The sequence below is a fragment of the Lithobates pipiens genome, unplaced genomic scaffold, assembly GCF_037356315.1.
Source record: "Lithobates pipiens isolate NorthernLeopardFrog02 unplaced genomic scaffold, aLitPip1_a1.2 Scaffold_8, whole genome shotgun sequence".
Lineage (NCBI taxonomy): Eukaryota > Metazoa > Chordata > Amphibia > Anura > Ranidae > Lithobates > Lithobates pipiens.
In genome coordinates this window covers 681,708,966-681,735,545 of record NW_027507903.1, presented here as the reverse complement: position 1 = coordinate 681,735,545, position 26,580 = coordinate 681,708,966, and the positions used below count along the sequence as shown (strand labels likewise).

Sequence of the window (26,580 nt, the reverse complement as noted above, 5' to 3'; positions counted from 1 at the left end):
CTTAGCTAGGCTTAGCAGGCTTAGCTAGCAGGCTAGTGTGCTGGTGTGGCTCTCCCTCCTTAACCTGTCACAATGGATGGAGCAGGGATGAGATTGGGGGGGATAGAGCTGGAATGGGATGGGGAGAATGGATGGAGCCAGAATGGTAATGGGGGATGGATAGAGCTAGGATGGGATCGGGGTGGTAGATGGAGCCGGGAGTGGATCGGGGCGATGGAGGGAGCCAGGATGGGATTGGGGGGGATGGAGGGAGCCAGGATGGGATTGGGGGGATGGAGGGAGCAGAGATGGGATTGGGGGGGATGCGATCGGGGGGAATGGATGGAGATGGGATTGGGGTGGGTGGATGGAGCCAGAATGGTAATGGGGGATGGATAGAGCTAGGATGGGATCGGGGTGGTAGATGGAGCTGGGAGAGGATCGGGGGGATGGAGGGAGCCGAGATGGGATTGGGGGATGGAGGGAGCAGAGATGGGATTGGGGGGGATGCATGGAGCTGGGATGGGATCAGGGGAATGTATGGAGCCGGGATGAGATCGGGGAATGGATGGAGATGGGATTGGGGTGGGTGGATGGAGCTGGGATGGGATGGGGTGGATGGAGCTGGGATGGCATGGGAGGATGGGATGGAAATTGGATTGGATCGGGGGTGTATGGAACCGGGATGGGATTGGGGTGGGGTGGATGAGCTGGGATATTACGGGAGATGGATGGAGCTGGGACTGGATCGGGGGGGATGGATGGCACCGTGATGGGATGGATGGAGCCGGGTTGAGATTGGAGTGGGGTGGATGGAGCAAGTATGGTATAGGGGGATGGGTGGAGCCAGAATGGGATTGGGGTGGGGTGGATGGACCCGGGATGGGATTGGGGTGGGATGGATGGAGCCGGGATGGAATCGGGGTGGGGTGGATGGAGCTGGGATGGTATGGGGGCATGGATGGAGCTGGGATTGGATCGGGGGATGTATGGAGCTGGGATTGGATCGGGGGATGGAGTCGGGATGGGATTGGGGTGGGGTGGATGGAGCTGGGGATGGATGGAGCTGGGATTGGATCAGGGGGATGGATGGAGAAGGGATTGGGGTGGGGTGGATGGAGCTGGGATGGTATGGGGGGATGGATGGATATCCTCTCCCCCAAATAGCTCCAAGTTCACTCTGCTTGCCCCCCCTCCCTCACCCTCTTCTTTATGCCCCCTCCCCTCCATGGCTAATGTTAAGATTACACAGACTTCAGACCAGCAAGGCTCTCGGTGAATGCTGTGACTCGTTCCCTCCTCCTCTACTGTGTGGAGGGGAGGGGTGGGTTCAGTTTGCTCCACTCCACAGTGCACTGTGTGTCAGGCAGCTGGGGAGAGATCCCGGCTGCAATGCACAGCGGAGTGGAGTGGAGCTTGCGATGTGCAGGAACGGAGACACCCCACACAAGCCGCAGGAATCTAATTCGCCAGGACTTCGGGTCAAGAATGCAAGGCGGTCCGGGTGAATAATGGAGCTTGCGGTATGGGCAAATTAGACGGCCGCAACTTGTGAGGCCCCTGCGGGGGGGGGGGGGGGCGAGGCCTAAGGCGACCACCTAATTTGAGAGCCGCCTCTGGCTCAATTGGTACTAAGGGGCCCAACGTGTGCCAAGAAAATATCCTCCCCCCACACCATTACACCACCACCACCACCAGCCTGAACCGGTGATACAAGGCAGGGTGAATCCATGCGCCAAATTCTGACCCCACCATCTGAATATTGCAGCTGAAATCCAGACTCATCAGACCAGGCAATGATTTTCCTAGGCTTCTCTTGTCCAATTTTGGTGATCCTGTGCCGATTGTAGCCTCAGTTTCCTGTTCTTAGCTGACAGGAGTGACACCCGGTGTGGTCTTCTGCTGCTGTAGCCCATCTGCTTTAAGGTTGGATGTGTTCAGAGATGATATTCTGCATACCTTGGGTGTAAGGAGTGGTTATTTGAGTTACTATTGCCTTTCTATCATCTGGAACCAGTCTGCCCATTCTCCTCTGACCTCTGACATCAACAAGGCATTTTCCTCCACACAATCTGCCGCTCACTGGATATTTTCTTTTTTTTTTTCCCCACCATTCTCTGTAAACCCCTAGTGATGGTCGTGTGTGAAAATCCCAGAAATACTCAGACCGGCCCGTCTGCCACCGACAACCCATGCCACGTTCAAAGTCACTTCAATCCCCTTTCTACCCCATGCTGATGCTCGGTTTGAACTTCAGCAAGTCGTCTTCACAACGTCTAGATGCCTAAACGCATTGAGTTGCTGCCGTGTGATTGGCTGATTAGCCCTTTCTGTTACCAAGCAATTGAACAGGTGTACCTAATAAAGTGGCCAGTGAGGGTATAGACCAGTGACGGCGAACCTTGGCCCCCCAGATGTTTTGGAACTACATTTCCCATGATGCTCAACTACACTGCAGAGTGGATGAGCATCATGGGAAATGTAGTTCCAAAACATCTGAGGTGCCAAAATTCAAAAGAAAATTCCATTTGTGGGAAGAAAAAAGATAAGAATTACATTTTCGTACAGTGTAGTATGACCGCGTAATTGTCATTCAAAGTGCGTCAGCGCTGAAAGCTGAAAATTTATCTGGGCAGAAAGGGGGGGGGGAGGGGGGGTTAAGTGCCCCGTAAGCAAGTGGTTAAGTAACTGACTATCTGTTGATCGTTAAACTTTGATAATAAAAGCTGGAAGCTGATTGGTTGCTATGCAGAGCTGTGTTATTATTACCTGCGATCCGGAGTCTGGGAGGTCCTGTCTTGTTATTGTTACCTGCAGCCCCGGAGACTCGGAGCGTCGGTGTGGTTTCGTGACACGCCCCACCCAACGGAGAGTTGTGGTCGGAGATTTGGAGGAAGGAGGAGGTGGGGGGGGGATAAAGATGGAGGCGCTCCGCCTCGAATAACGTCTTCCAGGACGGAATATCAGGACGATTGCACCGATCGGTCGCAGGGAAAAGACGTCGGTGTGACGGTTATATTCCCTCTTATTATTCTGGAATGACGCTGCTGGGCGGTCACCGGGGGGTTAACTCTGCGGCGTGTTTATCGGAGGGGCGGAGGGGGAGGGGGGAGTGGAGTTTTGGTCTGGGGTCAGGATTCTGGCGGTGGAAGTCCGGGTTAGATTAGGCGTCGGCTGAGGAAAATAGAAACACGAAGAGAGAAGAAGAAGGACGTGGAATATCCATCTGTTGTATGGAGCCGACACAAAGAGGACCTGTCAGCGTTACAAATAAATCCCGGGAGTGTCACAATGTACAGAGACGGGATCATCGTGCAGGAAATCCCCACCGCTCGTCATTAATACCCCCCTCCTCATCTCCACACAGTGACTGCCATCCCACAATGTGGAGGAGACCACATCTACAGAACTCCCAGACAGCAACATCTGTGCAACAAACACAACACAATGTAACACTTTATAGTGACTGATCAGGAAACAAAACACAACAAAATAAAATAAAACAACACAATGTAACACTTTATAGTGACTGATCAGGAAACAAAACACAACAAAATAAAATAAAACAACACAATGTAACACTTTATAGTGACTCATGAGGAAACAAAAGACAACAAAATAAAACACAACACAATGTAACACTTTATAGTGACTGATCAGGAAACAAAACACAACAAAATAAAATAAAACAACACAATGTAACACTTTATAGTGACTGATACAGAAACAAAACACAATGTAACACTTTATAGTGACAGATGAGAAAACAAAACACAACAAAATAAAATAAAACAAAACAAAACACAATGTAACACTTTATAGTGACTCATGAGAAAACAAAACACAACAAAATAAAATAAAACAACACAATGTAACACTTTATAGTGACTGATGAGGAAACAAAAGACAATGTAACACTTTATAGTGACTGATGAGAAAACAAAACACAATGTAACACTTTATAGTGACTGATGAGAAAACAAAACACAATGTAACACTTTATAGTGACTGATCAGGAAACAAAACACAACAAAATAAAATAAAACAACACAATGTAACACTTTATAGTGACTGATACAGAAACAAAACACAATGTAACACTTTATAGTGACAGATGAGAAAACAAAACACAACAAAATAAAATAAAACAAAACAAAACACAATGTAACACTTTATAGTGACTCATGAGAAAACAAAACACAACAAAATAAAATAAAACAACACAATGTAACACTTTATAGTGACTGATGAGGAAACAAAAGACAATGTAACACTTTATAGTGACTGATGAGAAAACAAAACACAATGTAACACTTTATAGTGACTGATGAGAAAACAAAACACAATGTAACACTTTATAGTGACTGATCAGGAAACAAAACACAACAAAATAAAACAAAACAAAACACAATGTAAAACTTTATAGTGACTGATGAGAAAACAAAACACAACAAAATAAAACAAAACAAAACACAATGTAACACTTTATAGTTACTGATCAGGAAACAAAACACAATGTAACACTTTATAGTGACTGATGAGAAAACAAAACACAATGTAACACTTTATAGTGACTGATGAGAAAACAAAACACAATGTAACACTTTATAGTGACTCATGAGAAAACAAAACACAACAAAATAAAATAAAACAACACAATGTAACACTTTATAGTGACTGATGAGGAAACAAAAGACAATGTAACACTTTATAGTGACTGATCAGGAAACAAAACACAACAAAATAAAATAAAACAAAACAAAACACAATGTAAAACTTTATAGTGACTGATGAGAAAACAAAACACAACAAAATAAAATAAAACAAACACAATGTAACACTTTATAGTGACCGATGAGGAAACAAAACAAAATGTAACACTTTATAGTGACCGATGAGGAAACAAAACACAATGTAACACTTTATAGTGACTGATCAGGAAACAAAACACAACAAAATAAAACAAAACAAAACACAATGTAACACTTTATAGTGACAGATGAGGAAACAAAACACAACAAAATAAAATAAAACAAAACAAAACACAATGTAACACTTTATAGTGACTGATGAGAAAACAAAACATCACAACTAGAAATAGATATATATTTTTTTTTTTGCAGAGACCCTGGAGAATAAATTGGCAATCATTGCAATATTTTATATCACACTGCATTTGTGCAGCAGTTTCTCAAACACAATTATTTAGGAAAAAAATACACGTTTAACCACTCAAGGACCAGCCTTGTTTTGAGATTTTGGTGTTTACATGTTTAACCACTTGCTTACTGGGCACTTAAACCCCCCTCCTGCCCAGACCAATTTTCAGCTTTCAGTGCTGATGCACTTTGAATGACAATTACGCGGGCATACAACACTGTACCCAAATGACATTTTTATCATTTTTTTCCCACAAATAGAGCTTTCTTTTGGTGGTATTTAATTACAGCTCGGAGTTTTATTTTTTGCTAAACAAACAAAAAAAGATGCAAAATAATAAAAATAAAAAAAATCATGTTTAATAGTTTGTTATAAAATTTTGCAAACAGATTATATTTCTCCTTCATTGAAATGCGCTGATGAGGCGGCACTGGTGGGCACTGATAGGTGGCACTGGTGGGCACTGATAGGCACAGTTAAGGAGACACTAATAGGCACAGATAAGGCAGTACTGATGGGCACAGATAAGGCGGCACTGATGGGCACAGATAAGATGGCACTGATGGGTGGCACGGATGGGTGGCACTAAGGGGCACTGATAGGTACCACTGATTAATGGGACTGATGGGCACTGATAGGTGGCACTGCTGGGCGGCACTGATGGGCACAGATATGTGGCACTGAGGTGCAGCACTTTTGTTGAGGCAGATTGTGGGCACTGATAGGTGGCACTGTGGGCACTGATAGGTGGCACTGTGGGTACTGATGTATGGCACTATGGGCACTGATGGGTGGCACTGCTGGGTGGCACTTTTTTTAGCATCTGGGTGGTACTGGCAGGGGGCAGGTGGGCACTGATAAGCTGGCCATGATCGGGACTGATGTCCCGATCATGGCCGCCGGTAATCGGCTTTTTTTCCTCCTCGCGCTGTCAGCCGATTACCGGCTCTGTTTTGTCACATGATCAGCTGTCAGACCCCTTGCTCGGATCCGTGATCAGGCGAGTCTCATAGACTCGCTGACCACAGGGCGCGCAGGCCGCTCGTGCACGGGACGACGTCAATAGAGTAGTCCCGGCAAAGCAGGTCCGCGCTGTAGCCATCATTCGGCTATAGCGCGGATCTCTAGTGGTTAAAACTGTTTTGTTTTTGTTTTTTTGCTAGAATATTACTTAGAACCCCCAAACATTATAGATTTTTTTTCCCCCCTAACAGCCTAGAGAATAAAATGGCGGTCATTACAATACTTTTTTTTCACACTGTATTTGCGCAGCGGTCTTACAAGTGCACTTTTTTTGGAAAAAATCCGCTTTCTTTGAATAAAATTTTTATTTTATTTTTTTATATTGTGAAAGATGATGTTGCGCCGAGTAAATCGATACCCAACACGTCACGCTTCAAAATTGTGCTTCGCTCGTGGAATGGCGACAAACATTTACCCTTCAAAATCTCCATAGGCAACGTTTAAAAAATTCTACAGGTTACATATTTTGCGTTACAGAGGAGCTCAGCGGGACGGGGCGCGTTTAAAATTTTTTATTATTATTATTTATTTTACTTTTTATTTTTTTATTAAAAAAAAAAAAAATGGCACTGTTATTCCTATTACAAGGAATGTAAACATCCCTTGTAATAGAAAAAAGTATGACAGGTCCTCTTATATATAAGATCTGGGGGGTAAAAAAGACCTCACATCTCATATTTACACTAAAATGCGATGATAAAAAAAAAAAAAAATCATTCAAAAAAATTGGCCCCTTAAGAGGTGTGGGCAGAAGTGATGCTTTGACGTGGCTTCCGCCCTGCTATGGTATGGAGACAGGTGGGGGCCATCTTGCCCTCACTCGTCTCCATAGACAACCCGCGATCGCCTTTGGCGCTGCCGAAGGCTCCGATAAGCGGTGGAGGGCACCGGATCTTGGCGGGGGGCCCCCTCTCCCGCTGCCGATAAAATCCGCCGCAGAGACCAATTTTATCTTGTAGCGGACCGCCTGCTGAAGACGGGGATACCGGGGTTCCATAACAATGATATCCTCCTTCAACCAGCTGCCGTAAAACTGCGGCGGGTGGTCGGTAAGTGGTTAATTAACCACGTAAAGCGGAGTTCCGCCTGCTAAATTTCTTTTAACTGCTTCAGCCCCGAGAGATTTTACCCCCCTTCTTGACCAGAGCACTTTATTTTCTACTATAATAAATATCCCCCAAAAAATCTATATAAAAAAACGAATTTCTTCCTCAGTTTAGGCCGATACGTACTCTTCTACATATTTTTGGTAAAAAAAAAAAATCGCAATAAGCGTTTATAGATTAAGTGTGTCCTAGGGAGTGATTCTAACTGTAGGGGGATGGTCTGCCACCAGGGGCAGACTGACAACTCATGGGGCCCCCCGGGCAATAGGAGATTATGGGGCCCCCCAGACAGTGGCGTAGTGTGGGTTGTCAGCACCCAGGGCAAGGCAAGTAATTTGCACCCCCCTAACCTGCAGACTTTTAGCACCTCCCGAGTACTGACCTACCTGATCCCTACACTGACCATTATACTACACTACACACTAAACTGTCCACTACACTACACACTAAACTACCCACTACACTACTCACTAAACTGCCCACTACACTACACACTACACTACACGCTAAACTACACACTACACTACACACTACACTACACGCTAAACTACACTATACACGACACAATAAACTACACACTACACTACACACTACACTACACGCTAAACTACACTATACACGACACAATAAACTACCCACTACACTATACACTAAACTACTCGCTAAACTACACTACACTCCACACTAAACTGCCTACTACACTACACTATACTATACACTACACTACTCACTAAACTGCCCACTACACACTAAACTATACAGTACACTACACTACACGCTAAACTACACTATACACTACACACTAAACTACCCACTACACTACACTATACACTACACTACTCGCTAAACTACACTACACTCCACACTAAACTGCCCACTACACTACACTATACACTACACTACACACTAAACTACACTACACACTACAATATATGCTACACTACACACTAAACTGCCCACTACACACTACACTATACACTAACCTACACTACACACTAAACTGCCCATTATAAACTACACTATACACTAAACTATACTATACACTACACTACACACCCCACTACACTACACTACACTACATACTACACCAGGGATCTGCAATTATTGGACCTCCAGCTGTTGCAGAACTACAAGTCCCATGAGGCACAGCAAGCCTCTGACAGCCACAAGCATGACACCCAGAGGCAGAGGCATGATGGGACTTGTAGTTTTGCAACCGCTGGTGGTCCGCTAATGGGCAGATCCCTGTACTACACTATACACTACACTACTCACTAAATTACACTACACACTAAACTGACTTACTGGCTGCTCCCTCTCCCCAGACCAGCAACGTGACTCACGAGGGAGTCTGCCACCCACCTGATTTTCTTCCATCTGCTCTGCCTCTGCAGTCTGTCTCACTGCCTGCCACAACAGGGAAACAATCTGGGATCCGGAGGAGAGGTGGAGGGGGACAGCAGTGGCTCACAGCTAAGCGGGGGCCAGCCCCGCTTCCCCGTGATCCAGGACAGGCCGGGCCCACCGCTGCAAATGACCCCCTTCGCCCAATCACAGGGCACCAGGGGCCATCCTGTGGTGGGCAAAGCATGGAGACATAGGAAATCAAAATTAGGAGGACGGAGTAAGGGACACACACACTGGCGTGGGATTTCGCCCCCCCCCAAATGTTGCGCCCGGGGCCGCAGCCCCCTCTCACCCCCCACGCTACGCCACTGCCTCCAGCAAGCTGCTTGCTGTGGGGTTGCTCAACAAGAGGGCCAAAGGGATCCAAGAAGAAGAGCCAATCCGGGCTGCTCTATGCAAAACCAACTGCCATAATGTCGCAGTCCCCCTAAAAATCGCTGATCGCCGCCATTACTAATAAAAAAATTAATTAATAAAAATGCCATAAAACTATCCCCTATTTTGTAGACGCTATAACTTTTGCACAAACCAATCAATAAACGCTTATTGCGATTTTTTATTTTTTTACCAAAATTATGTAGAATATATATCGGCCTAAACTGAGGAAATTTTTTTTTTTTTATATAGATTTTTGGGGTTATTTATTATTATTTATAAATAAGGTGGCACCTTATTTATTATAGCAAAAAGTAAAAAATAATGCGTTTTTTTTTTTCCAAAATCGCTCTTTTTTTGTTTATAGCGTAAAAAAAAAAAATGCAGAGGTGATCAAATACCACCAAAAGAAAGCTCTATTTGTGGGGGGGAAAAAAATATGTCAATTTTGTTTGGGAGCCATGCCGCACGACCGTGCAATTGTCAGTTAAAGTGACGCAGTGCCGAATCGCAAAAAGTGCTCTGGTCTTTGGCCAGCCAAATGGTTTAAAAGTGGTTAATTAAAACCAGCAACTGTTGAGACAACACCCTGGTCAGGTCTATGTACAGTATAATGTACAGAGTGCGGGGGTCAGGAGTAAGTAAGGAACAAAACAACATATAGTGTACAGCAGTCAGGATAAGCACCACGCTCACATCAGAGTCCTCCCTTACATCAGAGTCCCAACATTCTCCCTATAATCACAGTCTGCACAGTCAATCCTCCCTTACATCAGAATCTCACCTTACGGCAGAGCCCCCACAGTGGCACCTTATGGCAGAGCCCCCATAGTGGCACCTTATGGCAGAGCCCCCATAGTGGCACCTTATGGCAGAGCCCCCATAGTGGCACCTTATGGCAGAGCCTCCACAGTGGCACCTTACGGCAGAGGCCCCAGAGTAGTACCTTACGGCAGAGCCCCCATAGTAGTACCTTATGGCAGAGCCCCCATAGTAGTACCTTATGACAGAGCCCCCAGAGTAGTACCTTGTGGCAGAGCCCCCATAGTAGTACCTTGTGGCAGAGCCCCCATAGTGGTACCTTGTGGCAGAGCCCCCATAGTGGCACCTTGTGGCAGAGCCCCCATAGTGGCACCTTGTGGCAGAGCCCCTATAGTGGCACCTTATGGCAGAGCCCCCATAGTGACACCTTATGGCAGAGCCCCCATAGTGGCACCTTATGACAGAGCCCCCTGAGTAGTACTTTACGGTAGAGCCCCAGAGTAGTACCTTACGGCAGAGCCCCCAGAGTAGTACCTTATGGCAGAGCCCCCATAGTAGTACCTTACGGCAGATTCCCCAGTATAGTACCTTACGGCAGATTCCCCAGAGTAGTACCTTACGGCAGAGCCCCCAGAGTAGTACCTTACGGCAGATTCCCCAGAGTAGTACCTTACGGCAGATTCCCCAGAGTAGTACCTTACGGCAGATTCCCCAGAGTAGTACCTTACGGCAGAGCCCCCAGAGTAGTAGCTTATGGCAGAGCCCCCATAGTAGTACCTTATGACAGAGCCCCCATAGTAGTACTTTATGGCAGAGCCCCCATAGTAGTACCTTATGACAGAGCCCCCATAGTAGTACTTTATGGCAGAGCCCCCAGAGTAGTACCTTATGGCAGAGCCCCCAGAGTAGTACCTTGTGGCAGAGCCCCCAGAGTAGTACCTTGTGGCAGAGCCCCCATAGTGGCACCTTATGGCAGAGCCCCCATAGTGGCACCTTATGGCAGAGCCCCCACAGTGGCACCTTACGGCAGAGCCCCCAAAGTAGTACCTTACAGCAGATTCCCCAGAGTAGTACCTTACTCAACCAATCACCATTCAGCTGCCTCCGAATGGCAACAAGTGGATTTTTCACGGGCATGGAATTGTTAGATCAACTTCTGTTGTCATCTATGGAAATTTTTAAGGGTCAAAGTTTGTCACCATTTCACGGGCGGGCGCAATTTTGAAGCATGACATGTTGAGTATCGATTTTCTGCTCACCAGAGAAAGCACTGATAAAATGACATCTAACTCAGCCAAGTTAGGAATCTTACCTTCTATCAGCCTATAAAGTCCATCCTACACTGCAGGCTGTGTCCACGCCTCCCTCTCCTCTCCTCCAGATGTCGGCATATCCTGCTCTGTATTCAAAGAAGGCATGCGGGGGAATGGGGAGTGTACAGTGTGTTCCCATTGGCTGAGGAGGTAGTGGAGGGGCAGAGCAGCTATAGCCTCCAGGATTGTACATCAAAGACATTTCAGGGACAGATGTAAAAAAAAAAAAAAAAGATTTTTACAATCTGTCCCTGGTTTTACTGAGGCTGGCAACCCCGATGGGGCCCCCTAGGGGCCCTCGGGCAGTGCTCGAATGGTCAGTCCGCCCCTGTCTACCAATGACATGACAGTGATCATTGCTCCCGATCACAGGGAGCAGTAGATCCCTGTCATGTTGCTAGGCAGAACAGGGAAATGCCTTGTCCCCGTTCTGTCGATTGTGTGTCATGCGATCGCGGGCCTCTGGTGGACATCGAGTCTGCGAGACCCGCGGGCACACTCACAGAGTATGCGGCGGGCGCACGCTCGCCCACTAGGCCGCGTCTTAAAGAAGACTTACAGGTACAACCATTTACGCAGCTGGGCCATTGTGCTCACGTACATCGTCAGTAGGTCAGGAGTTTAGGGTCAGGAGTAAGTAACATAGAGTTCAGAGGTAAGGAGTGTACAGTCAGGAGTAAGTAACAGAGTTCAGAGGTCAGGAGTGTAGTTTCAGGAGTAAGCAACATAGAGTTTAGAGTTCACAGGTAAGGACTGTACGGTCAGGAGTAAGTAAGAGTTCAGAGGTAAGGAATGTAGGGTCAGGAGTAAGTAACAGAGTTCAGAGGTGAGGAGTGTAGGGTCAGGAGTAAGCAACATAGAGTTTAGAGTTCAGAGGTCAGGAGTGTATGGTCAGGAGTAAGTAAGAGTTAAGAGGTCAGGAGTGTGGAGTCAGGAGTAAGTAAGAGTTCAAAGGTCAGGAGTAACTAACAGGGTTCAGAGGTGAGGAGTGTAGGGTCAGGAGTAAGCAACATAGAGTTTAGAGTTCAGAGGTAAGGAATGTAGGGTCAGGAGTAAGTAACAGAGTTCAAAGGTCAGGAATGTAGGGGCAGGAGTAAGTAACAGAGTTCAGAGGTGAGGAGTGTAGGGTCAGGAGTAAGCAACATAGAGTTTAGAGGTAAGGAATGTAGAGTCAGGAGTAAGTAAGAGTTGAGAGGTCAAGAGTGTATGGTCAGGAGTAAGTAACAGAGTTGAGAGGTCAGGAGTGTAGAGTCAGGAGTAAGTAAGAGTTCAGAGGTCAGGAGTGTGGGGTCAGGAGTAAATAACAGAGTTGAGAGGTCAGGAGTGTAGGGTCAGGAGTAGATATGAGTTCAGAGGTCAGGAGTGTGGGGTCAGGAGTAAGTAACAGAGTTGAGAGGTCAGGAGTAGATATGAGTCCAGAGGTCAGGAGTGTGGGGTCAGGAGTAAGCAACATAGAGTTTAGAGTTCAGAGGTCAGGAGTGTAGGGTCAGCAGTAAGCAACATAGAGTTCAGAGGTCAGGAGTGTAGGGTCAGGAGTAAGCAACATAGAATTCAGAGGTCAGGAGTTTAGGGTCAGGAGTAAGTAACAGGGTTCAAAGGTCAGCAGTGCAGAGTCAGAAGTAAGGAATGTAGGGTCAGGAGTAAGTAACATAGGGTTCAGAGGTCAGTAGTGTAAGGTCAGGAGTAAGCAACATAGAGTTTAGAGTACAGAGGTCAGGAGTAGGTAACATAGGGTTCAGAGGTCAGTAGTGTAGGGTCAGGTGTAAGTAACATAGGGTTCAGAGGTCAGTAGTATAGGGTCAGGGGTAAGCAACATAGAGTTTAGAATTCAGAGGTCAGGAGTAAGTAACATAGGGTTCAGAGGTCAGTAGTGTAGGGTCAGGAGTAAGCAACATAGGGTTCAGAGGTCAGGAGGTCAGCAGTGTAGGGTCAGGAGTAAGTAAAAGGGTTCAAAGATCAGGAGTATGGGGTCAAAAGTAACAGAGCCCAGAGGTCAGCAGTGCAGGTTCAGAAATAAATAACAGAGTTCAGAGGTCAGCAGTTCAGAGTCAGAAGTAAGGAATGTAGGGTCAGGAGTAGGTAACATAGGGTTCAGAGGTCAGGAGTGTAGGGTCAGGAGTAAGTAACATAGGGTTCAGAGGTCAGGAGTGTAGGATCAGGAGTAGGTAACATAGGGTTCAGAGGTCAGGAGTGTAGGGTCAGGAGTAAGTAACATAGGGTTCAGAGGTCAGTAGTGTAGGGTCAGGAGTAAGCAACATAGGGTTCAGAGGTCAGGAGGTCAGCAGTGTAGGGTCAGGAGTAAGTAACAGAGTTCAGAGATTAGGAGTATAGGGACAAAAGTAATAGAGCCCAGAGGTCAGCAGTGCAGGTTCAGAAGTAAATAACAGAGTTCATAGGTCAGCAGTGTAGGGTTAGATGTAAGTAACATAGAGTTCAGAAGTCGGGAGGTCAGCAGTGTAGTGTCAGAAGTAAGTAACAGAGTTCAGAGGTCAGCAATGTAGGGTTAGATGTAAGTAACATAGAAGTCAAAGGTCAGGAGTGTAGAGTCAAATGTAAGTTACATAGAGTTCAGAGGTCAGAAGTAACACCCCCCCCCCTGATACACACACACACACACACACACACAAGCAAAATACCCAACTCCCTGTACAAACATCCACTCCATCTGTAAAATTCACTCACTGGACCTCAGCATGCAACAGTATGAGGGAAGTTCTCCTCCCTGGTACCCCTTAGCTGTGTCATATGACCCATCAGAGCATGGTGGTGGGGGGGGGGGTATCAGGATCTAGGAACAAGGTAGGTTGATTTATGCTTGTTACATGCCAGTGATCAATAGGTAGATTGGGACGGATGGGTTGCCATCCCTACCATAGCATTTCTGTCACCTCCAACCAGTCTGACCATTCTCCTTTGACCTCACTCGTCAATACATTTCCCTCTGCAGAACTGCAGCTCGATGGATGATTTTTGCCCCATTCGGAGTAATCTCTGTAGACTGTTGTGGATGAAAATCTCAGGAGATCGGTTAGATCCTCTAACCAGCCCATCCAGCACCGGCAATCATGCCACTGTCACAACCACCAAGGTGACATTTTCCCCCATTTTGGTATCTGACTTATATCCGCATGATTTTTATAGATTGCGTTGCTGCTAGTACCGATTCAGGGTAGTCCAGTGCCCAGGCCAAGGATCCAGAATTGTGGCCCCCCTTCCCCCACTGCTAATACATGCCATAGAATGGGTGTCCGTTTTTTGCCCCTTCGCTTCACTGCGCCCAAAGTAACTTCCCCTCCTGCCCACCCCTTTGTCCGTCCCTGGCTACTGCCACGTGATTGGTTGTTTAGATGTTATATGTTTGTCTTCTATGTAAGCATTATATGTGTCTTACATGTTACATGTGTTCCTTTTTATCCTTCCTTTATTGCGAGGGGGAATCTTAAAAATAAATAGCATGGTGTGAAAATCACAGCAAGATATTCCTGATCTGAAATGCTGGCCTTTTTTTCTGTTTAGACCAATGAATATATCCCATGGTGAATCCAGAGGACGATAATCTTACCCTGCTCTAATATTCCCAACACTATACGATTAATCTAGCAGAGTGAAACGCGTTGGGAGGCAGAGGAAAGGTTGCAATAGGCTTGTCCTGGATACTGCTGATAAATATTTATACCGGGCTTTGAAGAGGGCTTCTTTACCTTCGTTGATATGCCGTAGTAATAATATTCCCGGGTTTACAATTAAAGTGGATCTCCAGTCCGATCTCACCGCCGAACATCCAGATTTGTAGAACAAGGAAATGAAGAATTCACTCTGTGATGATGATGAGGACCATTGCTTATGGTGAATAGAGATTTAGACATTGCCGGAAATTTGGGCAAAAAAGAAAGTTGAAGAGTATAGTAGACATCATTTCTCTTAAAAATTATTTAATGTGATCACAATTTGGGAACGACAATTCATGTACAAAGCAGATATAAAGAACGGATAATATTCAGCAGAAAAAAAAAGAAAAATCATTCAAAAACAAATATTAGTCCGCAAAGTAACAGGTCACAGTTCCGGATGTAACAGGTCATGGTGTAACAGGTCACAGTGTAAGGGGTCATGTTGTAACAAGTCACTGGTCTGGGTGTAACAGGTTACGGTGTATCAAGTCACAGGTCACAGTGTAACAAATCACAGGTCACGATGTAACGGGTCACAGGTCCGGATGTAACAGGTCATGGTGTAACAGGTGACAGTGTAGCAGGTCACAGGTCATGGTGTAACAGGTCACAGGTCCGGATATAACAGATCATGGTGTAAAAGGGTCCCAGTGTAAGGGGTCATGTTGTAACAAGTCACAGGTCACGTTTTAATGGGTCACAGGTCCGGATGTAACAGGTCACGGTGTAACAGGTCACAGTGCAACATGTCACAGGTCACGGTGTAACATGTCACAGGTCACGGTGTAACAGGTCACAGTGTACCAGATAACAGATCATGGTGTAACAGGTCACCGGTCCGGATGTAACAGGTTATGGTGTAACAGGTCACAGGTCATGGTGTAACAGGTCATGGTGTAACAGGTCACAGGTCCGGATGTAACAGATCATGGTGTAACAGTTCCCAGTGTAAGGGGTCATGTTGTAACAAGTCACAGGTCCGGGTGTAACAAGTTACGGTGTAACAAGTCACAGGTCACGGTGTAACGGGTCACAGGTCCGGATGTAACAGGTCACAGTGTAACAGGTCACGGTATAACATGTCACAGGTCACGGTGTAACAGGTCACGGTGTAACAGGTCACGATGTAACATGTCACAGGTCACGGTGTAACATGTCACAGGTCACGGTGTAACAGGTCACAGGTCATGGTGTAACAGGTCACGGTGTAACATGACACAGGTCATGGTGTAACAGGTCACGGTGTAACAGGTCACAGGTCCGGATGTAACAGGTCACAGTGTACCAGATAACAGGTCATGGTGTAACAGGTCACCGGTCCGGATGTAACAGGTTACGGTGTAACAGGTCACAGGTCATGGTGTAACAGGTCACAGGTCCGGATGTAACAGATCATGGTGTAACAGGTCACGGTGTAAGGGGTCATGTTGTAACAGGTCACAGGTCCGGATGTAACAAGTTACGGTGTAACCAATCACAGGTCACGGTGTAACAGGTAACAGGTCCCGATGTAACAGGTTACGGTTTAACAAGTCACAGGTCACGGTGTAACCGATCACAGGCCATGGTTTAACAGGTCACTGGTCAGGATGTAACAGGTCACAGTGTAATAATTTATAGGTCACAGTGTAACAGATCACAAGTCATGGTGTAACAGATCAGAGTGAAACAGGTCACAGGTCACGGTGTAACTGATCACAGGCCATGGTTTAACAGGTCACTGGTCAGGATGTAACAAGGTCACAGTGTAATAATTTATAGGTCACAGTGTAACAGATCACAAGTCATGGTGTAACAGATCAGAGTGAAACAGGTCACAGGTCATGGTGTAACAAGTCACAGTGTAACAGATCACAGGTCAGGATGTAACAAGTCACAGTGTAACAGGTCACAGGTCATGGTGTAACAGTTCAGAGTGTAACAGATCACAGGTCATAGTGTAACAGGTCAGAGTCACAGTCATGGTGTAACCAGGTGTGGACTGACAACTCATGGGGCCCCCGGGCAACAGGGGAAATTTATGGGGCCCCCGGGCAATAGGAGATTATGGGGCCCCGGGCAATAGGAGATTATGGGGCCCCCAGGCAATAGATTATGGGGCCACACAGTATAGACACACACACATACAGTATAGACACACAATATACACACACAGTATACACATACAGAATACACATACACACTGAAAAGGTACTGGAGAGGTGGGGCAGCCATAATCTTGGCATTTTTTTAAAAACACAGATTTTTACATACTGTCCCTGGTTTTATTGAGGCTGGTAACCCTGATGGGGCCCCTTAGTGGCATGAGGCCCTCGGGCAGTGCCCAAGTGCCTGAATGGTCAGTCCACCCCTGGGTGTAACAGGTCAGAGTGTAAGAGTTCACAGGTCATGGTAAAACAGATCATAGGTCATGGTGTAACAGGTCAGAGTGTAAAAGATCACAGGTCACGGTGTAACAGGTCATGGTGTAAGAGGTCACAGGTCATGGTGTAACAGATCACAGGTCACGGTGTAACAGGTCATTGTGTAAGAGGTCACAGGTCACGGTGTAACAGGTCATGGTGTAACAGATCACAGGTCATGGTGTAACAGGTCATGGTGCAAGAGGTTACAGGTCATGGTGTAACAGGTCACGGTGTAACAGGTCATGGTGTAAGAGGTCACAGGTCATGGTGTAACAGGTCATGGTGTAAGAGGTCACAGGTCATGGTGTAACAGATCACAGGTCACGGTGTAAGAGGTCATGGTGTAAGAGGTCACGGTGTAACAGGTCATGGTGTAACAGATCACAGGTCACGGTGTAACAGGTCATGGTGTAAGAGGTCACAGGTCACGGTGTAACAGGTCATGGTGTAGCAGATCACAGGTCACGGTGTAACAGGTCATGGTGCAAGAGGTCACAGGTCATGGTGTAACAGATCACAGGTCATGGTGTAACAGGTCATGGTGTAAGAGGTCACAGGTCACGGTGTAACAGGTCATGGTGTAAGAGGTCACAGGTCATGGTGTAACAGATCACAGGTCACGGTGTAACAGGTCATGGTGTAAGAGGTCACGGTGTAACAGGTCATGGTGTAAGAGATCACAGGTCACGGTGTAACAGGTCATGGTGTAAGAGGTCACAGGTCATGGTGTAACAGGTCATGGTGTAAGAGGTCACAGGTCACGGTGTAACAGGTCATGGTGTAAGAGGTCACAGGTCATGGTGTAACAGTCATGGTGCAAGAGGTCACAGGTCATGGTGTAACAGTCATGGTGCAAGAGGTCACAGGTCATGGTGTAACAGGTCATGGTGTAAGAGGTCACAGGTCACGGTGTAACAGGTCATGGTGCAAGAGGTCACAGGTCATGGTGTAACAGATCACAGGTCATGGTGTAACAGGTCATGGTGTAAGAGGTCACAGGTCACGGTGTAACAGGTCATGGTGTAAGAGGTCACAGGTCATGGTGTAACAGATCACAGGTCACGGTGTAACAGGTCATGGTGTAAGAGGTCACAGGTCACGGTGTAACAGGTCATGGTGTAAGAGATCACAGGTCACGGTGTAACAGGTCATGGTGTAAGAGGTCACAGGTCATGGTGTAACAGGTCATGGTGTAAGAGGTCACAGGTCACGGTGTAACAGGTCATGGTGTAAGAGGTCACAGGTCATGGTGTAACAGTCATGGTGTAACAGGTCACAGTGCAACAGTCATGGTGTAACAGGTCGTGGTGTAAGAGGTCACAGGTCAGCTGCTGGGTCGGTCTGTGACGCTCCGCCTCTGGTCATAAATGATGGAGTCCTGTAAGAGAATTAGGAGAGCATTAGGATTCTGCTACTTACATCATCACTAGTAGAAATGGCGGAAAGATCTACAGCAATACTAACAAGTCATTTACTCAGTTCAGCTCTCACCCCTCTACACCCCTTATGGACCTTTTTGACCTGTTTATTTGATGACAAGTTAACCCTTTCTCTGCCACACTTTTTTTTCCCTGTTTAGACCAATGAATATATCCCATGGTGAATCCAGAGGACAATAATCTTACCCTGCTCTAATATTCCCAACACTCTACGATTATTCTCCTAGCGGAGTCAAATATAGCATATGCTGCTGGCCCGTTCCTCCATTGAAGCCCAAATATAAGGAGCCCCTAAGTTTTATCTTCAACAATAGGTTACACAAAGAGAAGAATGGAGGTGTCCTCACCAGATAGAAGCAGGAGGCCAGAATCATGGCTTTCATCGTCACCTCCAGGTCCATTGGAAATATGACCGTGTACTGGTTCCCTTCACTCCTTATCATCCCCACCACATGCTGCTCGTCCCGAGATTTCACCTTTCAGGAAAAAGCACAGAGATATCACAAACAAAAACTCCAGGAAAGTTAAAGCCCAATTGAACTTTCCCAATGAATCCAATGGTCCTTCTGCAGAAATCTCAATCTCAACCCCCCTCCCTTCTAAGTCAGCACTATAGCTCGGCAATCAGCAAAGTCCATGCTCCCTATAGAGTGGAAAAGCCTATCTTTGACTCAGGGAGTGGGTTGAACCTCTGCCCCAGAAACCAACAGAAAACAGCAATATATTGGGCTTAGGAGAAACCTAATGATTCCAGATAACATCAGCAAAGCTTAGGTTGGCTGTACACCTTAAACTTAGTCTACGGACACTCCAACTTAAGGCAAGATCCCTACACTAATGCCACGGTCAGAATTTCCGAAAACAGATGTTCGATGGGAGCTTGTTGTTGGAAATTCCGACTGTGTGTAGGCTCCATCGGACATTTTCCGTCGGAATTTCCGACGAACAAAATTTGAGAGCCGGATCTCAAATTTCCCGACAACAAAATCCGTTGTCGGAAATTCCGATCGTGTGTACACAATTCCGAAGCACAAAGTTCCACACATGCTCGGAATCAAGCAGAAGGAACCGCACTGGCTGTTGAACTTTCAATTTTCTGGGCTCGTCATACGTGACCGCGTTCTTGATGTTCGGAATTTCCCACAACATTTGTGTGACCGCGTGTATGCAAGACAAGTTTGAGCCAGCATCCTTCGGGAAAAAAAAACATGGATTCGGAATGTGCAATCGCGTGCAGGCGGCATTAGAGCGCAACTTCTTTCAGGGACCAATGTGAGTGGTTATCTGTATGCTCTAATGTATATTGTAATATGAGGATGTGTAAAGACAGAAGATAAATAGTCTATCTCTGGAACCATAAGCTGACTTGGATTTGTACCTCATACCTCAAAAGAGATGTTCCCGAAGATACTGATCTTGAGGCTGGGGCCCAGGATTAGAAGAAGGACCTCCCTCGAGGAGTCCATGATGGACAAGTGGGTGATGAAGTTATTGGAGGGGAAAGAGACGAATCCGATGTTCCCAGTACTGGGGAGAGTCAAGACTGCCTAGAACAGAGACAACAGGATTATAACGTCACACAGGGAGGACTTTAGAAGTATTCTTTTGTCTCACTTCTGGATTTTCACCAAAACATTTTCAGTTTTACTTGTTTTTCCTTTTTCCTATTTTTTATTTTTTTTAGTTTCTATAAAAAGGATCAATCCATCTCAAACACACATATTTTAGGTCTAGGTGGGGTCCTGGTGGATTGAGACCTGCTTGCTGGCTTCTTGAGGCCTTCAGAGATGAGGTCTCCATGTATAGCTCCTGTCTGGGCAGGGAAAGTGAAAAGGAGATTCTTTATGTAGCGCTGAAGAGTACCCGCTACGTCTGTAAAAAAAAAAAAAAAAAAAAATTCTCAAGACTATAGTTGAGTCTTGGGGTTAATTGTTCTAAATTGTGGTTTTGACATCAGTTTGGCTGGGCTGTATTAAGGTTCTGCCTGGTCATAGTTGCAGTTAACACCTTTGACAGGCATTAGAACGCAGTCTGGTTGGACGCATTGGGTACCAATCTCTCTCTCGGAGCCAATCAGCGGGTGCATTGTCTCGCTGTGTATTCCGGGAGAGGGTACTTAAGGTACTGAAGTCACGTGGTTCTGGGTTCCGGTCCAGAAGTAATTTCTGACTCAATGGTCCTGGTCCTTCTGACCAGCCCCTGGGGGCCCTCATGGCCTGGAGTGCGGATCCATCCGTTTCCGAGTCTCGTAACTGGCTAGTCCGAGGCTCAGTAACCGGAAGGAGGATTCTAAGGTGGTCCGGTGCCGTCTCGGGTTTTGGAGAGGCCCAGCAACTCGTCATGCAACCAGGGGAGGACTCTTCGGAAGAGGGCCACGCACGAGGCTGGCTGCTCGGTAAGAGCCTGGATGTTGAGCTGTAAGGACGCTAACTGAATCCACATTTCTTGCGGTATCGCCGGACCGGCTGCAAGATACTGGTACCGCAAGAAAGTTCCTATTCCTATCCTTCTGTTACAACTAAGTTCCTGTGAGAGACTTTTTGTGTTTATCTAAAAGTTTGCAACCAAGTCTGTGCCAGAGACTTTGCTAAGTTTGAATCATTTGTCGGCTGCTAAGTCCCTGAAACCAGGACTTATCCGACGGTGGAAATATCCAGCTGCGAGTGGATACTCCCTGGATTATCTAGAGAGAGACATTTGTTAAGTGCCTGAGCTTCCATACCTATACCCTCTATTCCCAAATGAGAGACTGAGTTTCTGTTCAATGTTTTAAGCAAATAAAAATTCCAAAAGGAATTTGAGTGTCGGTCTCTGCAGTTATTGGGTCATCAACCTCGGGAACCCCTAGACAAGAATGACGAGCTACGAGGCGGAGGAGGTAAACGGTAAGCCCAAGAAAACCAGCCACTCCTTCGGGGGTCAGTGCTACATTTATTTTATCAGAAATGTTGGGTATATGTTCACATTTTGACAAAATCTGTTTAATTCATTTTGGAAAAGGTGTTTGGTTGGCTGTTTTTTTTAAGGGTTTGAGTGGCTCCTAGGGGTGGTACATGGGTTTTTACTTACATGTGTTTAGTTGAAGATGCAGTGCCTCACACATTCTCATGCACAAGTGGGCGTTACCCACATACATAAAGCCTGCCTAGAAACACCCAGACCCCCAGACTGGCACCCACCCATAAACGGATTTTGATATTTGCATGACTCCCACTGCTTGCAACAGAGCTGGGGGCTCTTTCCACCACAGCCTGACTCTACTTGGCTCGCCCCTTTTATTCATTGGATTTTAGCTCTTTTAACCACTTAAGGACCAAGCCTCTTTCTGAGATTTGTTGTTTACAAGTTAAAAACATTTATTTTTTTGCTAGAAAATTACTTGGAACGCCCAAACATTATAATTTTTTTCTAACACCCTAGAGAATAAAATGGAGGTCCTTGCAATACTTTCTGTCACACCGTATTTGCGCAGCGGTCTTACAAGTGCACTTTTTTGGGAAAAAATAAAATTTTATATATATAATGTATGTGTGTATATATATATATATATATATATATATATATATATATATATATGTGTGTGTGTGTGTATTTATATATATATATATATATATATATATATATATATATATATATATATATATAAAATAACTGTAATATAATGTACGGGGATTATAATATAGGGGGATTCCCTTCATCTACACCAAACTCTTACCCTGGAGGAGGGTCTTATATAGATGCTAATGGGGTGGGCTCCCCCCCTCAAAATACATATCAGACCCTTATCCTTGATGAGTGTCTGGTATAGACGTCAAAGGAGACCCCCACCAACTGGGGTGCCATTAAAGTTCATGTGTGTGTAAAGGCAGGCGTCCCAATACTTTTGGTAATATAGTGTATGATGACCCCCCCCCCCTACTTAGATGTGAGCCCACAAGTACCAGCACCCTCTGGCTACCCCGTTTCCCCGAAAATAAGACCTAGCGTGATTGTCTGTGATGGTTGCAATATAAGCCCTACCCCCCCAAATAAGCCCTAGTTAAAGTCCTTGTAAGTCTTATTTTCAGGGTAGGGCTTATTTTCGGGGAAACGGAGTAGGGCTTATTTGGGAGGGGTAGAACTTATATTGCAGCCATCACCGACAATGACGCTAGGTCTTATTTTCGGGGGAAACAGGGTATCAGTAGAGGATTGTGCAGCACCTGCCTTATACCCAATTCCCCCTTCATGTTCTTTATTGGTATGTTGTGCTATAATTTATTTGTCCTTTGATTTATATTTATTTTTACTCATTTTTGGGAGTCTTTAGGCAGAAAAGCCCATTCAGCATAGGTATTTTTTTTTTTTTGGTGTTATGTACTTTGTCCACTAGATGTCACTGTGGTTGGCTGCAGTAATATGACCACATGTAGTAAATTGTGACATTTCCTGCTCGCCAATTCCTGTTGTATGGTGTTTTATTTTTTATTTTATTTATTTTTTCTGTATATTTATTTAGATTTACTTTTGTATTCCTACTTATCATTTTAGTCATTTTTATGAGTTTTTGACACTAAAGTCCATTCAGTGTAGGCACATTTTATGTTATATCGATATGGTCCACTAGATGTCACTGTGGTTGATTGCAGTTACGTGATCCCCACATAATACATTTGTGACACTTCCTGCTGGTTAAAAACCTGTCGCATGATGTTTTCTTGAAGGTATTTTGATCGACTATAGGGTCGGGGCCGTATTGATTGAAATATAATAACTTTTTGTTAAAATAGCTCTATAGAGAATTAATAGGTTTGGGTTATATATTGTGTAGCGGCGGCTCCTGAAGAGCACGCGCTATGCGTTTTTCAAAGTTAAAGTTTTCCCAAACTGCAGTTTGGTTTGGGTTTATTTGTCCAAATTAGACCTCTGCATCAGTCTTACTGCACTGTGAAATGTTCAGCTTGGCCACAGGGGGGCACTGTCTCTTGTGGCGGGTGTGGAACTATGGTCTGGTCAGGTGCTTAAGTTACTCTCTTTCTGAGCCAGGTCAGTGGGAGTGGCGTTCTCGCTGTGCCCTCTGGGAGAGGGTACTTAAGATGCGGACGTCTCGTGGTTCGGGGGTCCAGTGCTGATTACATGGTCCTGGTCCTCCTGACCAGCCCCCAGGAAGGCTATGGCCTGGGGTGCGGATCCACCCGACTTTAATGCCTCGGGGCTGGCTAGCCCAAGGCAAGGGAACTAAAAGAGGATTCTGAGGTGGTTGGGTGCCGTCTCCGGTTTGGGAGAGACCCAGAGTACTTCAAGCATTCCAGGGGAGGACTCTTTAGAAGAACACCATGTACGAGTTGGTTTTCTTAACAAGAGCCTGGAAGGGCTGAAGTAACCGAGAGAATCCGGTCTTGTGGATATCGCCAAGCAGGCTGAAAGATCCAGGTATCCTAGAAGTGTTCTACAGCTTAGTTTTCCTACGTGTTCTGCAACAACGTCGGTGATAAAGACTTTCTTCCTGAGTAAGCACCATGTTGGTTGCTAGACCATGTGATAGAAGGACTGTCCAACCTGAGTGATCATCCAGCTGTGATTGGCTGTTCTCTGGATGCAGTCAAAGTAAGCAAGCTCTTCAACGTTTTTTGGACTTTGACATTGAGAGAACCTGAACTACCCTTTCCAACCCTCTGATCCCAAGTTGAAGGACTGTTCAATTGTCTGAGTTCGCAAATAAAATCCATTCAAGTGGATCTGTTGTCTCAAGTTACTGGGCCACCTAACACGGGACATCCCCTAGACGTGCAACGAGGAGAACGGAAGGTATCAGAAAGCCCAAGAATAACCAGCAGCTCCTTCGGGGGTTAGTGCTACATATTGTTTTGTGTGATACTCCCTGTGGTGGTATGAGATCCGTGATGCGATGTTGTGGTGGCGGTGCTCCTTATTTCCATGCATGGGTCGATATCGGGAAGGAGTGAACTATCTATATTGGTTTATTTATATAAATCCCTGTACTGTTCCATCGTTACTATACAATTTGAGTTGGGAACAGGTCAGAGCGTAGATCTGATTGGCCGTCCGAGGCTCAGATCGAGGCTTGGCTAAGATGTGCCCGCCTTTACACGCACATGACCTTTAATGGCCGCCCAGTCTTAGTCCGTAGGGTTCAGTATTGAGTTGGCTCCGCCCTTTGCAGCTATAACAGCTTCAACTCTTCTGGGAAGGCCGTCCACAAGGTTTAGGAGATGTGTCTATGGGGATGTTTGACCATTCTTTCAGAAGAGCATTTGTGAGGTCAGGCGCTGGTGTTGGACGAGAAGACCTGGCTCGCAGTCTTTGCTTTAATTCATCCCAATGTTTTTGCAGTTCCTCCACCCCAAACTCGCTCACCCATGTCTTTATGGACCTTGCTTTGTGGACTGGTGCGCAGTCTTGTTGGAACAGGAAGGGGCCGTCCCCAAAACTGTTCCCTCAAAGTTGGGAGCATGAAATTGTCCAAAATGTCTTGGTATGCCGACGCCTTAAGAGTTCACCTAAGAGGACCCCACATGTAATGTGAATGGACTGAAGACTTCTATTAAATGATAGTGTATGAAATCAAAAACAGACATTTGGGGGGCATAAGGTGAGGGGGAAGGGGGTCAGTTTGTAATGAGGGAGTCCAGAGTTGGACTTTAACGGACCAAATACGACGCAGGGGAAGTTATTGGCTACTGCCTATTGGACTTCCTTTTCTAGTCCCGTCTTACGTCATCACATTCAAAAGGAACGGACTTTAGAACGGACTTAGTCCATTCGTATGTCGGCAAGTCCATTAGTTTGGAAAGGTCCACGGAACTCCACCAAAAGTCAGTTGGGAAGACCGTCGGACCTAGCCTGCCGGAAAGTCCGGTCGCGTGGACGCGGCATAAGCCTCTTACCTCTCTTGAACACCCGCAGCTGTTGCTCTCAGTAACACTCATGACTTCATCCCCTCGGCTATCTCTGACCCTCAGATCAAAGTTGGGTCCGCAACACTCAACGTGCTGATTGCCCTGATACATTCGCTGGCCTCTGTGATCGAGAACGTCAAAGCTCCTCGCCCATCTTTGTGAAACCGAGACTGCAAGAAAAAGAAATGATGATGGCTGTAGAGGCCTACGTCTGTCAAAAAGCAGACTGTCTGATACAGTGTTAATAAACATTGTTCAGGGCAGAGATAGAGAAATGCAAAGTAACATTGTTTATAAACATTGATCATACAGGAGATAGAGAGATACAAAGTAACATTGTTTATAAACATTGATCAGATGGGAGATAGAGAGATACAAAGTAACATTGTTTATAAACATTGATCAGATGGAGGATAGAGAAATACAAGCAGGCAGACTAAGGGGACCCCCCCCCCCACACACTATTTTTAAAAGATTTTTTTTCATTTTTATTGTTGCACTTTAAGCATAATTAAAATCACTGCTATGGAAAAAAAACAACTATTGTTTTTAAGAAATTGTTTGCATTGATACCTGTCCCCCAGGGCAGTACTTTTTGCCCTTAACTATAATTTTACTGCTTTTTTTTTTTTGCTGCAACTTCTTTTGTTTCTAACCATTTATATTTAAAAATAAATAAATAAATTATATATATATATATATAATCTCAGTGGCGGCCCGCCCATAGGGGGCGCCCGGGCGCCGCCCCCCCTCTCCCTAGGTGTAAAAAAAAAAAAAGTAAAAAAAAAAAAAAAAAAAAAAAAAAAGTTAAAAAAAAAAGTAAAAAAAAAAAACGGGCCCTTTAAGACATTTAAAAAAAAAAAAAAAAATGTCATTTAACAATTTAACATAGTGTACTGTGGCGCCGGTCACAGTGCACTATGAGAAGCGCCACGTCCATGCAATCACAAGATTGCATTCATGGCGCTTCATTTGCGGGTTAAAAACCCGCCTTGCGGCGCACAGCAGAACGCCGACTAGCTTCCGCCCGTAAAATCACTG

General features: G+C 45.7%; 2 protein-coding genes across 3 annotated transcripts in view; both read right to left on the bottom strand.

The window, feature by feature from the left end:
* Positions 1-3,293, bottom strand: part of LOC143962112 (phospholipid scramblase 3-like) — a 38,028-nt gene extending 34,735 nt beyond the window's left edge. The window contains exon 1 of the mRNA XM_077471438.1: positions 2,749-3,293. The gene's annotated coding sequence lies outside the window, so the exon portion shown is untranslated. The remainder of the gene's footprint in view (positions 1-2,748) is intronic.
* Positions 3,294-15,040: 11,747 nt separating this feature from the next.
* The window catches only part of LOC143962111 (phospholipid scramblase 1-like), a 24,447-nt gene continuing 12,907 nt past the window's right edge, over positions 15,041-26,580 (bottom strand). For both annotated transcript variants that reach the window (XM_077471436.1, XM_077471437.1), the window contains exons 4-7: positions 25,528-25,709; positions 20,026-20,187; positions 18,988-19,116; positions 15,041-18,579 (exon numbers count right to left, since the gene is read on the bottom strand). In XM_077471436.1, the coding sequence (XP_077327562.1) occupies positions 18,526-18,579; positions 18,988-19,116; positions 20,026-20,187; positions 25,528-25,709 (527 nt within the window). In that variant the 3' untranslated portion in view covers positions 15,041-18,525. The remainder of the gene's footprint in view (positions 18,580-18,987; positions 19,117-20,025; positions 20,188-25,527; positions 25,710-26,580) is intronic.